The sequence below is a fragment of the Plodia interpunctella genome, chromosome 5, assembly GCF_027563975.2.
Source record: "Plodia interpunctella isolate USDA-ARS_2022_Savannah chromosome 5, ilPloInte3.2, whole genome shotgun sequence".
Classification (NCBI taxonomy): domain Eukaryota; kingdom Metazoa; phylum Arthropoda; class Insecta; order Lepidoptera; family Pyralidae; genus Plodia; species Plodia interpunctella.
The window spans coordinates 3,816,109-3,830,658 of record NC_071298.1 but is presented as its reverse complement, the minus strand read 5'-3'; the positions used below and the strand labels follow the sequence as shown (position 1 = coordinate 3,830,658).

Below are 14,550 nucleotides of genomic sequence, written 5' to 3'. Positions count from 1 at the left end.
TAGCAAAATCATTTTGCAATTAAATCGTGTGAATTTTTAAACAAACTAGTTTTAATCAAAACTATAAAAGGCTTAAAAAATGAATGTACATTTACTTCCCTAGCACCAGCTATAGCTGAAAATGGATTCAGCAAATTGTTATCAACTAAAATAGAATCTAGAATCGATAGATTCGGAATAGAATAAAGCCCCAGGGATCTGTTCAGGACGCGCAGACTGCCAGTATATTTATCAGACCTACATTTTTACGTCCCCCACGATAGGCGCTGTCTGAGACGATTGTAAGGTGTAAACAAGTACATTCCCCAATGTTTGTTTGGTGAATCTTACTTACCTTGTACTTGCAATAATTTTATTGATCAAAATCATTTTGTTAAGAAGCGTTATAAAGTTGCTAATATATATTGTGTGCCCAACAAACTACCCAAGTTGATTGAAATTTTTCCGCTATTGCTATCCTAGGTAGACTTGGCATGCAGTTCTACCCACGAAATTTTCTGTTTATTTTTGTCCTAGTTCATTACGAATGCATGAAGAAAAGAAAAACAGAATGTATTTTTTAAAACATGCAAAGTATAATTTAATGTAACGTAAACAGGTATAATAAAAGTAATATTTTGAGAATCTCATATTATGCGAATAAAGGTCCTACAATTACGAAACATCAAAGTAGTGCTTGCCGAGGTCGCTTGAGGATAATTTAATAATTCCCAAATCAAAGTTCATCTACACACCTTTATGTACATTTTCATTTTAATATCACGTGCTTACCTCCGACTTTTACTTAGCTCAGTCTGTGTAAAGAAATATATCTCAAATGGTATTTGGCCAAGCAAAATATTTTAATCAACACAGCATATTGTAAAATAAAATCCCCGTCTCATTTTTCTGATTATAATAATCTCAGCAATAACCATGAAACAGATTTTATAAGGTATGTGGTTAATCAGCAGCGAGATTATAATGTATGTACTTATTATACATGAATAAATAAATAATTCATATAATATACTTACTGCCATTACTTTACTTAAAGCTGTAAATGATAAATTATTTTCTTTTAAACGAAAATCGCCTGTGTTAGATAAAATAACGCCTTTTCTCACGGTGACCGAAATGATATCACCGAATGGTAGAAAGGTAGAAAGTCCACAGTACTTTGTACTGTTTGTTAAACAAGTATTTTCAATAAATGTCTTACTTGTTGTCTCTACAAGAACGCCTTGAGTTTGTCGTCACACAAGTGTTTTACACGTGGGTTTATGGCCATATCGCATGGAGCAACTTTCAAAATATTATGTAAGTACATATTAGATATTCATTGTCACACTACAGAGCCGATTTTGTGGAAGATTTACACAAAATCGGCTGTAAAATTTCTTATAAAAATCAAGAGATTTCTCTTGAGAATTACGGAGTAACACTTTTAACAACTCTATTTGCGTAACTTTGTTCTGTAGTTTGAAAAAACAATAGAATAGATTAGTTTCACGTTTTAACTATTTTTATATTGAACGTATTTTCTAATTGATTAGGTATGTTAAACGAACAATTTATAATCGTAATTTTGTATACCCCTTTAAGTAGGTACCTACTGTTAGAATATCACATAAATACGTTGATCTCGATCACACATAGGAATTGTGCGACTTTAGTTAGTTATATATAAAGAATTAGCCATTACATGCAGCGTACTAACGTGCCAATCAAAACACTTTCCCATTGTTTTAAACGAACACGCTTCGCACGCCCCAAATAACAACTTCCATGGAAAGTCCGGCCGTTTTAGTATTCAGTTGCATAGCGTGAATGAACGCACCTACCTGGGGAATGACCGTACTTTATGGCCATACTAGCCTATTGTTCTCTTTTCAAATGGAATGTTTGTATGAAAGTGTTTACTAGACTTCTAGTGTTTTGTTATTACTGAGATAAACAAAAGAATTTGCAGGTGTTCCTAGTTTATACATGGTTTTTTTTTCTAAAGGGCGTTTTTAATATGTTGTTTTTTTTTACTAGCCAGTTTGTAAAAGCGTAACAACATCGAAGGCTACTTACTGTGACATAGATCAACAAACATAGAACAACACGGTGGGCATTGACATTCTTTTCTATTTCAAATCATGCAGATACGCATGCGCATAGTGCGCTTGCGTATCTGCAAGCACACATGAAAAAAAAATGTTACACCGATGGAATTAGTACGCAGTTCCTACTGATTACAACAACACCACACATGTACAAAAGCACAATTCATGCAGAAATCTGGCACTCCCTTTCATAGACATAGCTTTGTTTATACTCGACGACCATAAGTAACGTAAAATAATCATGTTTGACTGGTGTCCGATTTATCATCCAAAGATATCCTTGTAACCCGGCGAGATGTTTATAAACAATGGAGTTTTAATAAAATATGTGAAATGTAACATAATGTTTTTGTAAGTTTGATGTACCTGAACAGCAGAAAAATTACATCGTGACATGACAGTTGCTAACCATTCACTTCCCCAGTCGACTCGGTCTATCTATAGGAATCCGAGCAAACCTAGTTTTATTACCCGTTCAGACCTGAAGAGGCATATATTTGCTTTGGTCGCTTTTGTTTTAGTCCCCTCCATTCTATTTCAGCGTACTGAAATACCTATATACATTGCAACTTCAAAATACCTGAGACTTCAGTACCATAGTGACCTAATTGTCGAAACAACTATACTAATAAAACGTTGGCTCCAATTCAAATAGTAACCCGGGTTTTCAGTTTTCATTGAAACAGTTGACAGCAGCAAGAGAAATCTAAATATGCAACGCTTCACAAAAATCCTTGAAAAATTTCATCTGAACGCCATATTTACATGAATACATTTCAAAAATTCAGAAAAATTAAATATACAGGCAACTGAGTTTCGCATACATAAAATCTATATATTTTTTATTGTAACAAAACATTTATGAATGAAAGGTAACGATTCCTCATTCGTCTTAATTTAGACCTATTCAGTAACCACAAGATGCTGCAAAATATTGGAGCCACAATACCTAGAATGACGTGTGCCACAGCACTATATTGAATTTCAATGCGTTTAGTTTTGAATGAATGATTACCAGCTGTTGTTGTGGTTTGCGGTTTCTTATCTAGTTATAATTATAATTATAATATGTAAGTGTTGCTTCAAAATAACATAAATTTTCTTCTAAAAATATTTATGTTCCTAATTATTTGATGAAATAAACAAATACGTGTTACGGGTTTATATACAAGTAAAAGTATAATAAATAAATAAGTAAATAAATAAATATAGGCAGGTACGCTTGTGGAAATCGTCATAATAATATTTGCCGTATACGATATTGTATATAGCATTATTACAATATGAATTACATATTGTAATTGGCAGTAACAAGTAATAGATATCTTACTTGTGTTATTTCATACTACAGTACATAGGTAATTATTGTCCAGATGATATACAGTTACTGCATTCCATCGAAGAAAATTAATGGATTGCATTAAAAATTCATGTTGCGTTTGTGGAAATGTATGAATTACCGCTCAACTAATTGCACAAACATATTTTAAAATTTAATTTGTCATTATCGTCGTGCTGATGCTGTCTCTGTTTTAATAAAATGATCTGATGAAAGCACATATTTGTAGTTAAAAAAATAACTGGTAAATATGGCGGCAAAAACGCGGAAGCGACGCGGACGATTCAGCGTCTATATAAAATGATGTCCATGTAAATTAAGTACACTAATTTATAACTGTCAGAAAATGACAAATTTTACATAAGACATTTATTCAATTATTTAAAGTTTTAGATGAACCGCAATAGTTATTTCACTACAAAAGTTATCATTGTCATCATCAGCCATTTTAATATCCAATAATAGTTGATATTACAAAGTTTGTATTTTATAAAAAGTCTAATAGTATAAGTTTGGCATCGGCATACATTTGAATAGTACAATAGAGTTTAAATGTCTGTTTGATTGATTGATTGATTGATTGATTGATTAGAAATTTAGTTAGACATAATCATAATTCCCGGAAAACAATTACTAAATAACTTGCATCCTTAAAATAGTTCTTTGGACAATGGCGGATCTTGGTCAATAGCAATCATGTGTGTATTTCCTTTTGAGATTATCTATGCAACGCGTGCCTGTCTGCATTATGCATGTCTGCAGTTGTGTTGGGTGTATCTACTTCCGTGCAGTCGGTTAATAAATAGTAACACTGTATTATTTGAATAACATTTCACCTAGAACGTTGAGAAGTACCCAAGGTTTCATATTTTAGGTGGGCAGAAAACACAAGCAGAAACAATCATATAGGTAGCACCTATTGATATTTAATAAATTATATACGACTATCACTACCTTTACCAACATAAAAATAATATTTCATATTTACGACGAAACCTTTTTTAATTTAGTAATTTTAATATCCATTCAATAAATTCAATAAATTCGAACATTATCAATAAAAAAAAATTGTAGACAATTGACAAGCGGAGACAGTCAATTTGATTTTATAAATGGATATCACGCTAAGTTGCGAATGTCATATAAAAACATAATGATTTAAATCAAAGCGTTCTAAATAATTGCCAACCAAGACTAGCACATCCGGTTAGATAGCCATAATACCACCATAATAATGGTAATAACATCTCGTGCTCTAACATTCGACATTTGAATTACAAATTAAATAATTTCACGTCATTTTCTAAACGGTTAAATCCATGTATTTGCCACGCTTTTTCTGTTTTACATTTAGCTGTGAAGATGTATATTCTGTTTGCTTGTTCTTGGTTCAATTTGTTTGAGATTAACTCTGGAATACGAGGTCGTTGTTCGTGTTATCAGTTAATATAATGTGGCAGACTGGTCTGGACAAAATGTTCTTGTATTGTATTTTGGATCTTATAGTAATAAATTTAAATGTTATTTATGAGATCGCGTAGGATGCCTATTCATAAGAAACTAATAAAAATCTATCAGTGTCTGCTTTGTATTATTCAATTGCTTCACGTTTTCGAAGTGTATACAAGTATGTATACCCACAGAACTAACACACAAATATAAAATACAAAAAATAATATTCCCTCTCTAGTCTGTGGTTCTAAAAGTGATTACCCTTTTTCTCTAACACGAGATATATAAAAGCGACCGCAGAATGCAGAAGTTACTCGTAGATGAATAGACACGGTGCAGTGCAGTGCATTTATGCACATAATAAACAGGTAGACATAAATATTGATATATGCACGGCCGCGGCGCAAGAGCTTGAGGTATTAAAACATAATATGCCATCAAATTATAAAACATTTTTTTTAAATTTTAATGATGATAATTTTAGTGACGTAACAAATAAACAAAAATCTTACTTTTTCATTTAAATATTAGTTAAGATATAATTTAAAAATATATTTCGCAATCTATAATGTATGCGTATAACTTATATATATTTCAACGAATATACTGTTAAAAAACCTCAGTAATACGTAATGTTAATATTTTTTGCACAGTACTTTTGAAAAAAATAACAAAGAGTAAGGGTGAGATGCAAGCAAAAGTAAGACAAAAATACGTAAGAATTTATGTAAGAAATTTCTCATGCTATGTTTTTTTTTTTAATTTCCATATACGAAAACGATAATATACGACAGACGTAGTCAAATTTGAATATTTATCACAATATCGATACGGCCTTGCGAATATTTGTCGTATTTGTATGAATACATGGAAGAATCTACGTCACCCAAAAATACTATTTTGGTGCGTAGTTAGCACCGGCTGAATTTATTAAATCATTTATGCATACATGTATGAATATTTACTTTTATTGAGGCCCTTACATAATAGTAGAAGAACGAATTCGATACACTTTTATACATTTTCCAGCCGTATATGTCACTTGAATTAACCACACCGTGTGGTATTCCAAATTTCCTGTTTCAAAATAAACTCAGTAGACCATACTCAATTTAAACAGTGCTCAATGGGGTCGACAATAAGCAAGCTCTACATATAATGTTAGTCATATTGTTGCCGAAAACCACATGTAATCGGGTTTATCGCTTTCAGATATTGTGCGCGGTTTGCTGTATAATATTTCGTGCAAATTGATGCCCAGACTGCTGACTTTCGCACACGTCCTATATATAGTACTGTCGTTCCTCTGTACTCGTGTAAATGGAGCAGTTATTGAACTCCAAAGTGATTGATAAATGATGCCATATTGTCAGGTTACCGGGCACATTTCCAATGAAATAGCCGTAGATGAAATTGTGTGACGTGACCAGACCGGGTGAGGGGACCGTGATGGTCGAATTCAATGAAGAATGGGGTATGGAGGAACGGAATGTATTGTGTGCAGGGGCCTTTATGTCGTGCGATATTGATCACCTGTAGCTGCGGAATAAAATAGTTATATTACAGATGTAAACAGCCTGCGGTAAATAGTACGAGTTGAAATATTAACATGTCAACATCTCGTCTCGTGCTTCTTATTCGTAACTTTAAATGAATCATCAGCCTTTAGCTAAGTGTAAAATAAGTAATGATTTAAATCTGTAATTTTCTATGCTGTTTATGTAGTTAATAATAGTAAATAATTTTAAAAAATACCATACAATAAGCCATTTAAATTATCATAAAAGATCATAAGTTTATACTAATAGTGTTCTTGTACACATACTATATTTTTCTATGATTTTAAGCAAAACGTGATGAATATTCATATATTTTTTATAATATCGTGTCGGTGCTAACCTGTTTCCAGCAAGAAAACAACATTGCTTGATCAAAATCAATCCCAAATCTGATTTAAATATTAATTATGACAATCAAAATTTAATTATATATGATTTCATTATTGGTAATAAAGGAAGGAATATTAAACGAACATATTCGTTATTCCTGAATTAAGAAATATTAGTTAACGGGTATTTATCTTAATTTCAAGCAAAAAAAAATATTTCAAATTAATTAATAGTCCATATTAATGATGTATTTTACTTTAGTGATTTTAACTATAATATTTTTTGCAAACCATAATATTAAGTGTGTCGATTTAACAATCTTCTGTGTCACGCGATGTTATGAAATAGAGTCAATCACGAAATAATCATGTAAACAGCTGGTACCAATTTCCCATTATGACAAATTTATCAAACAAAAAGGAATTTGAACTATCTTAGTTATAGCAGCTGGGTAATCATCCTATCCCAACTAATATTATAAATGCGAAAGTAAATTTGCTTGTTTGTTACCTCTTCACGCATTATCTACTGGCCCGATTGTTTTGAAATTTGGTACACGGGTAGAAAATAACCTGTTCATAGGGTACTTTTATCCCGAAATTCCTACGGGAGCGAAGCACCGGGGCACAGCTAGTTTCTTATAAATTCTAAATAAAAAAATATAAAAGCTATTACGAAACACAAAGTAAAATGTAGAATAAAATCACATAGTGCACTTCAAAAAGTCCAAGAACGTTGTCGTAATGACAATGTTAAATTTAATAACCTACAAGCCTACATACGAGATTAAAAAATGACCTCAATATGACCCCAAAGGTTTCATCACGACTTTGAGTGTGTGAACTGGATCACAGTGGGGATTTAATATTTTTCTGGCGCCAAAATACATAAAATTAAAAATAATTTGTCATAACAAACCACGGAGGATTCTTTAGTCACTCTCACTCCGCACAAAAAATATCAAAAAACGGAACCCTTATATGATCACTGTCTGTTCGTCCGTCTCTTACAGCCAATTTGCTCCGAATCTACTGGACTAGTCAGGTGAAATTTGGTGAAATGGTGTAATTCAATGATTAAAACGTGCAGAGTAAATAAATATATTTTTTTAATTTTCTATTTTCGGCTGCTAAATTAGGAAAATAAAAAGTATGAGGATCTCATATATAGATAAAAGAAATTATTTTATCGATGATCTCAAATATATAATTTTTATAACAACTGCGTATTTCAGGCACCAAGATTATATAACCACCTACCAAATAACATACTGTCGTTAAATGATGTACAGTTCAAACGTTGTGTCCTAAATTTGCTAAAACAAAAGGTATATTATAGTATTGACGAATATCTCTCTGACATGTTATAAATTGGTATTTTAATTATTATTATTTTTATATATTTGAAATTGATATAAAATTATTATATTGAATTGTATAACTGAATTGAAATGGAATGTGCACATTATTTGACTTATAATCTTACACTTAAAATTTTAATATTGTATTTCAGTATTGCATGCCAAAAGGTAAAATGAAGCGGTACTATTTCTATCTATATAAAATCACTGTGTTACCTACATTTGCAATAAATAATTTGATTTGATTATTATTGCAAAATAATTAGTTATTCATGAAAAAAGACGAAAATTGATCAATCTTTATATGCACAAAATTTTAATTAGTTCGAGAATATTATTATAATTTTGTAATTATTATTTATTTAATATCAATTTCTTTCTGGTGGAGTTTGATCATTTTTAAATCATAAAACTCCTCCAGAATCTAAATCCTAACTAATATTATAAATGCGAAAGTCAGTTTGTTAGTTACCTCTTCACGCTCTCAAGAGTACCTTTCATCCCGGAAAAATTACTGTTCCCGTGGAAAAATTACGCGGGCGAAGCCGCTGGCAACAGCTAGTCACATGTAATTTATTTTTTCTAGTATTTTTTTCTCAAATATGTAATTTTCACAAACTGGGCCAATTTGTAAGTAGGTGCATACTGTGTCCCAGTGTCTACATATTTAGTCAGCAATCGAAACTGCTACAAAATAGTGTGTCATTGAGTCATCCTGTGTGTGCGTCTGGTTGTTCTTTGAATCGTTGGGCGTGCAAGTAGGTCGACTGCGTAAGCCAACTACAATTTATGTTCTCTGGAACGACGTTGTACCAAGCTGAAAAGATTTGTACAAAAACATCACTTCTTATTACAATTTCTGAGAAAAATTCCAAACCACACAGCAACATGCGTTGTATGCAAATTCAGAACAGGGGACAAGTCAAGTTTTGATGAAATAAATAAGGAAAATTTATACGAATTATTACAATATTGGCGTATTGTAATAATTTAATATAAATTTTCCTTACCATTTACGATCAAAAGGAACACTATTATTTTTATATTTGTATAATCTTCAACGAAGATTACGATAAGGAAGGAGTTATTGTAATTTTTGGAGACATACATTTTTTTTAAATTTAGTTGGTACTAAATAAAATAAGTAAATGTGATAATAAAATACCTAGTTATAGCTACAATTTAACATAAGTTAAAATTGTTCCAGCGTGACGGGGCTAATGGCTCTGAAAGCTCACAAGTTGCAAGCTCGCGAGACATGCAAAAGTGAAAGCGACTTCAAACTTATACCGAGCTTTACATACGCCGACAAATCACTTACACTTATCATGTACAGCCTGTGTAGTATAAGTTTATATTGAGTTTATCTCAGACGTCGTAACATATGGTCGTCTCATGTTACATTAATAATTTTGTCCTTCTCCTGTTATTTTAAATTTTGCTAGAAAAGGATTTGTTATTGACATTTGTGATACTTGTTACGGAGATACAAAAAAGTTCATGCAATGCATCAATGCAAGAAAGTAAATTCGTGTTGTTTTTATAAATGAGAAAAACTAATCATATATAACGCTGGTATGTTGTCAGTCAATGACCCCAATTATGCAGCACTCTTGTATGTTATCAGTCAGAGAATAGATAGCAAAGTTACGTAAACTTTGCTATCTATTTGACCAAGTTTAAGTTCCAACGTAGGACCTATCTATAGCGATACGTCTATTGAACCATTGATTCCGACATTTCCGGCTATGAAATGTTTTCGAGATTTCTTTGTTAGTTGAATAATTAATTATTTATTTATACTTAAAAGAGTTTATTGAACATGACGACAGAAATCTACATTTGTGTAAAAACAAGTTCCAGGAATAGACTGCAACAGAAAAATATTCTCCACAATCGCTCCAAGCATGAGCCAATATCGTCATCATGTCAAAATTCTAATCTATGTACTTAACGTACTTTTGAAGCCGAGCCTAGTTAAGTGCCTGTATAAATTAATTTGTTGGCAGTCATTTTTGATGGTCCATAAATCATACGATCTAATATATCAGCCGCAAACACACGTAACTGGCTACTGCACACGTAACAGCTTATCATAAAATCTCCGTGATATCAGGTTTAGACGCGGCAAATTAACTTTCACGGAGAAAGTTAATTACTTTGGCTTTGTCGTCACCACGTGGAGATCAGCTGTTGTCCAGGGCAAGATTAGACATCCCGAAAATTTTCTTAGTTTTCTTAGGAAGACTTTTCTTGTTCAACTGTCTATTAGATGCGCGCCATTTAATTAGGTCTCTTGAATGATAGTCATCTTTTAAATATTGAGTTTTTTGCCACCAGAGAATGTTAGTAAAAGCGGCAAAATTGTTTTTATTCCAGTATTCCATGTAGTTACAGTATCCTAGAACCGTAACTGTATTGTTACTGATTGTAAGCTACGTATAGTCAATTTATTATTCCCTGCAAAAAAAATCGTATTATCTTCTGGTATTAATATGAAATGTCAAAAACAAATTTGAACTTTTTGCAGATTGGTCAATATTTTCGTAGATAGTTAAATGTTTCAGACAAATTTACCATGCGTATTTCTTCACTTTGATAATTTTTCTTTCGCTTTTCACCTTAACACCTATGTTTGTAGTAACACTCAGCTTTCGTTTGAGGCCTACATTGCGTGCAGACATGCGACGCAGGGCCTTGGTCCTTGTGCTAACTACTTGAAATCAACTTTTATTACCAGTTATCGCTCGCTCTGACAAGTTTCTATTGTTGCCTTTGGACGAAATTTATTTACTACATTAGAAAGAACATTAATGAATGCTACAGATTGCTTTATTTCATGGTCATTATCTAATTTTATTTAAACGTATATTATTATTTCACAAAAACCAAAAATTCTCTCATAATGTCTTTCAAATGCTTTACAACAGTTTCAAATAAATGCCAACAAAACCTTTAGGAAGCAGTCTTCTTATTCGTATAGAAATTAATTCGTGTGCTACTTTGACACACTAACTTATCTCATTACTATTGCATATTTAATTTATTTGCGTTTCAATTAACAACGATGACTGCACGAGAGACTTTGCATGGTGCTCTCATAATCTGTAACAATTTTTGTGAACAATCTTTTCCTCTGCATGTAACTTCCGGTGCAAGTGTACTTGACTTCCTTATACTATGAAAAAAAGCAGTTTCTTTAATACACTTTCCAAAAAGATTATCTTTATTGGATAGGTCTCCTTTTCCATAAGACAACAGAAAATGCACACCAGACCATTATTTTAGTATGGCATAGTTTTCTCGTAATTGCCTATTTCCCTTTCAAAATAGATCTCAGTGAGCTTTCTACATCGCTTCGGCAATCTTCGGGTGCATTTGAGCTACAGTCGACTATCCTCGGCTCAGCTGGGCGTTAGCCAAGCCATTCCCGCCGTTCCGATGGGTTAAATTTGGAACTCTATTTTTTCTGTGCCCGTAGTAGATACGCTCGATGAGGTGAACAATCTCCACATTTGAAATTGGTGTACAAGTATAAGATTTCATTGTATTAATTTCTATAATCAAGTAGGCACAGTACTAAGCAATATTTAAAGAAATGGTTAATCGATGTAAGGAAAACATTACTTTTCTACATTATTAGTATCTTAATAGTCAGTTTCGTTGACATATTTGTAGAGATTCTTTCGCATGTAGCTTTCCCTACAAATATCACTTGCCCTACTAATATTGATTAAATCCAATATGTATTGAGCATTTTTCGATTTGGGTAATATACGTACAGTAACAACTTTGTATACAAGCAGCACCTGCTCCTGCCGTGATATGAATATTTGTTGACTACTGATTGTGATTCTAAGCACAAATAATATACTGTTATATCTACGTGAAATTGTGTTGTCGCGACTACAAGGAACTAAAACATAGTTTTCAATAAAAATTGAATTTTGATATATATCCTTTAGAATGAAAAAAAAAAACCTTTAAAAAACTCTTAAAAATGTAATGTACAAATGAAACACAATGGTATAGACATCCTTGACTGAGGTCATCAAAAGAAATAGTTCAGTATTAAAGTAAAACCGATACTTACCTACAATATCTATTGTCCTGAACATCACAATCTCGCTTCATCTCCTAGACTAGACGATGATGCAAGTAACCGAACTTGAACTATGACACCCGAGCAATGAAATTCTTCACGTAACGTGAACGTTTGCTGAGAAAGTTGTGCATGAAAGTTGATGGTAAATCGAGAGATTCCTCGATCAGCGTTCATCTATAACTATTCTAACTATTCTAGCTATAACTGTTCTAGTTTCGCCTAAAGGGTTCATCGCGAAACAAATTGGCAATATGACAAAAATGCAACTGAGAGCAATGTACATCACGCACGATATAACAAGATCTGCGCCGCGCATGATTGAATAGCGCCGCACCAAATGGTTCATTGGACTCGGCTTGTGATCGAATAAGTAATTATTATTTGATTTAGAAGCATCACATTATATTCCTTTATTATTCTGAATAGCTCACTTAAATTATCTCTTGAAAACAAGGCTTCCAAGAAGACGCGCCTAAATGAAGATTTTCCTGCAGTAATGAGATCATTTAGACCTTATTAGGGACTGCTGCAAATATTAGCTTATTCACTGCCGGCTGAGATGTGTAAATTCGCTATTAAATTATGGGAACAGTTGTTCAAATTAATACAAACAATTTACGTAAAATTGTTTGAAGATCGAATTCAGTTCAATATTCATTAATTAGCATTCGCAAAATTATTCTCATTTCTAGGGGGGAAATCCAACCCAGAAACATGGCTAAATATTGTGTTCGTAAACTCCGGAGCTATTGCTGATGTCATGACGTACTTGAATCATGTTTAGCCCCAGCGCGGTCCATACCTAATGTGATGTTCTGTACATAAACCTCAGCGGTTATAGCTCTGTATGACTGTCTGACGCGACGACAAACAACCGACGAATAATTACTGTTTGAAGAGCCCGTGTCACTGTTAGTTCAGCCAGACACCTGTCCTATTCCAAATATGCATGCATAGTTCTTAACATAAAAATTACATAGATGTAGATAAAATAGAAATATTTTGTTTTCTCACCTGTGCTCTATTAATTACGTCGTGCGGTCCCCGCCACGTTGTAGCTGCTGGTGATTTCCTTTTGGCAAGCTCAAGAGTAGCTTCGCTAGGGCACCGTTCAAACATTAATACTCTTTCAGCAACTGAACCACGTGTGAGGAAAGGCCGCACTGGTGTGGCTCCTCCGGCAGAAGTCGTAGTCTCACCTGCCCCAGCACTCGAAGCTCGTCGAGCTCGAGCCTCAAACTTTGATCTAGCTTCAGTGACATGGGAACCAAGAGAAGCTCGCCTTTCACCACTAGCACCAGCTGCTGGCTTTCTTGCTCCGGTATCAAGCCGATCCTGATATCTACTTTTAGCATAGTCTACGAGTGATATTGGCGGAACAACATCAGGCCTTTCGGCTGATCGCTCCGCTACTACACCTCCAGTACGCAATGCTCGCAGAAGTCGCTCTTCTTCACGAGCGACTTCTAAACGCATTGCCGCAGGATCCAGACGCCTGGTGCCGCCTCCTACTCCTTCAGTGCCATTCCTTTGTGGCACAAGATCCGGAGGCAGAATTACTTCTATTGTCTCTCCCTCTGGTTCTGATCGAACCTCGCGACGAGGCTCAGGTCTTTGCTCTCTCTTGATTTCAGGTCGTTCCTTCGCTAAGTCTGGTCGGTGTTCTCTCCTGAATTCAGGTCGTTGTTTTATATCCGGCTTGGGTTCCGGTTTAGGTTTAGTTCGCAAACTTTCCGCCAGTTTGATTCCTGGAGCAGGTCTACAAGATAATATCTCAGTAGGTGCCAATCCGCGCGCTTTCCAAGTTTGGTAAATAGCTTCTGCATGATCTGATATCTGTTTAGCGATGGCGGCGATGTCCTCCTCGCCAGTGTCGATCTCTCGGCGAGCCGTGGCCGCCATGGCCGGGCTACTCGCACCAGAACTCTGCGGAGACGCGCGCAAGGCGCCGGCCGCTTCAGGGGCAGGCCGTATACTCCATCTACACTCACAACTGATAACACAAAAGCACTAGTACTGGGTAACACTGGGAACTGAGATAACACAGAACGGCTGAGGAACGTAAAACACAATGAACAGCTGGTGTGCAGGAGCAGCGCACGTTCGTCGGTAAACAAAGGCGGTCCACGCGTGTCACGATGCGGGATGGCGCACGGGAGGAGGACGACAGGCCGGCGGCGGCGCGTGTCTCGGACTGCGGCGCGGCGCGCGGCGCCCGGTGAGAGGCGCCTCGCCGCCGGCCCCGCGCTCTTCCACAACCCGCACACTTCCAAATCCGATCCTGTGTCATACTCCTGCTCTGTCTACAAGTCGTA

General features: G+C 34.6%; 1 protein-coding gene across 3 annotated transcripts in view; it reads right to left on the bottom strand.

Moving 5' to 3' along the window:
- Positions 1-14,451, bottom strand: part of LOC128669773 (serine/threonine-protein phosphatase 2A regulatory subunit B'' subunit delta-like) — an 85,937-nt gene extending 71,486 nt beyond the window's left edge. For all 3 annotated transcript variants that reach the window (XM_053744871.2, XM_053744872.2, XM_064435963.1), the window contains exon 1: positions 13,250-14,451. In XM_053744871.2, coding sequence (XP_053600846.1) covers positions 13,250-14,137 — 888 coding nt within the window. In that variant the 5' untranslated portion in view covers positions 14,138-14,451. The remainder of the gene's footprint in view (positions 1-13,249) is intronic.
- Between the last annotated feature and the right edge of the window lie 99 nt (positions 14,452-14,550).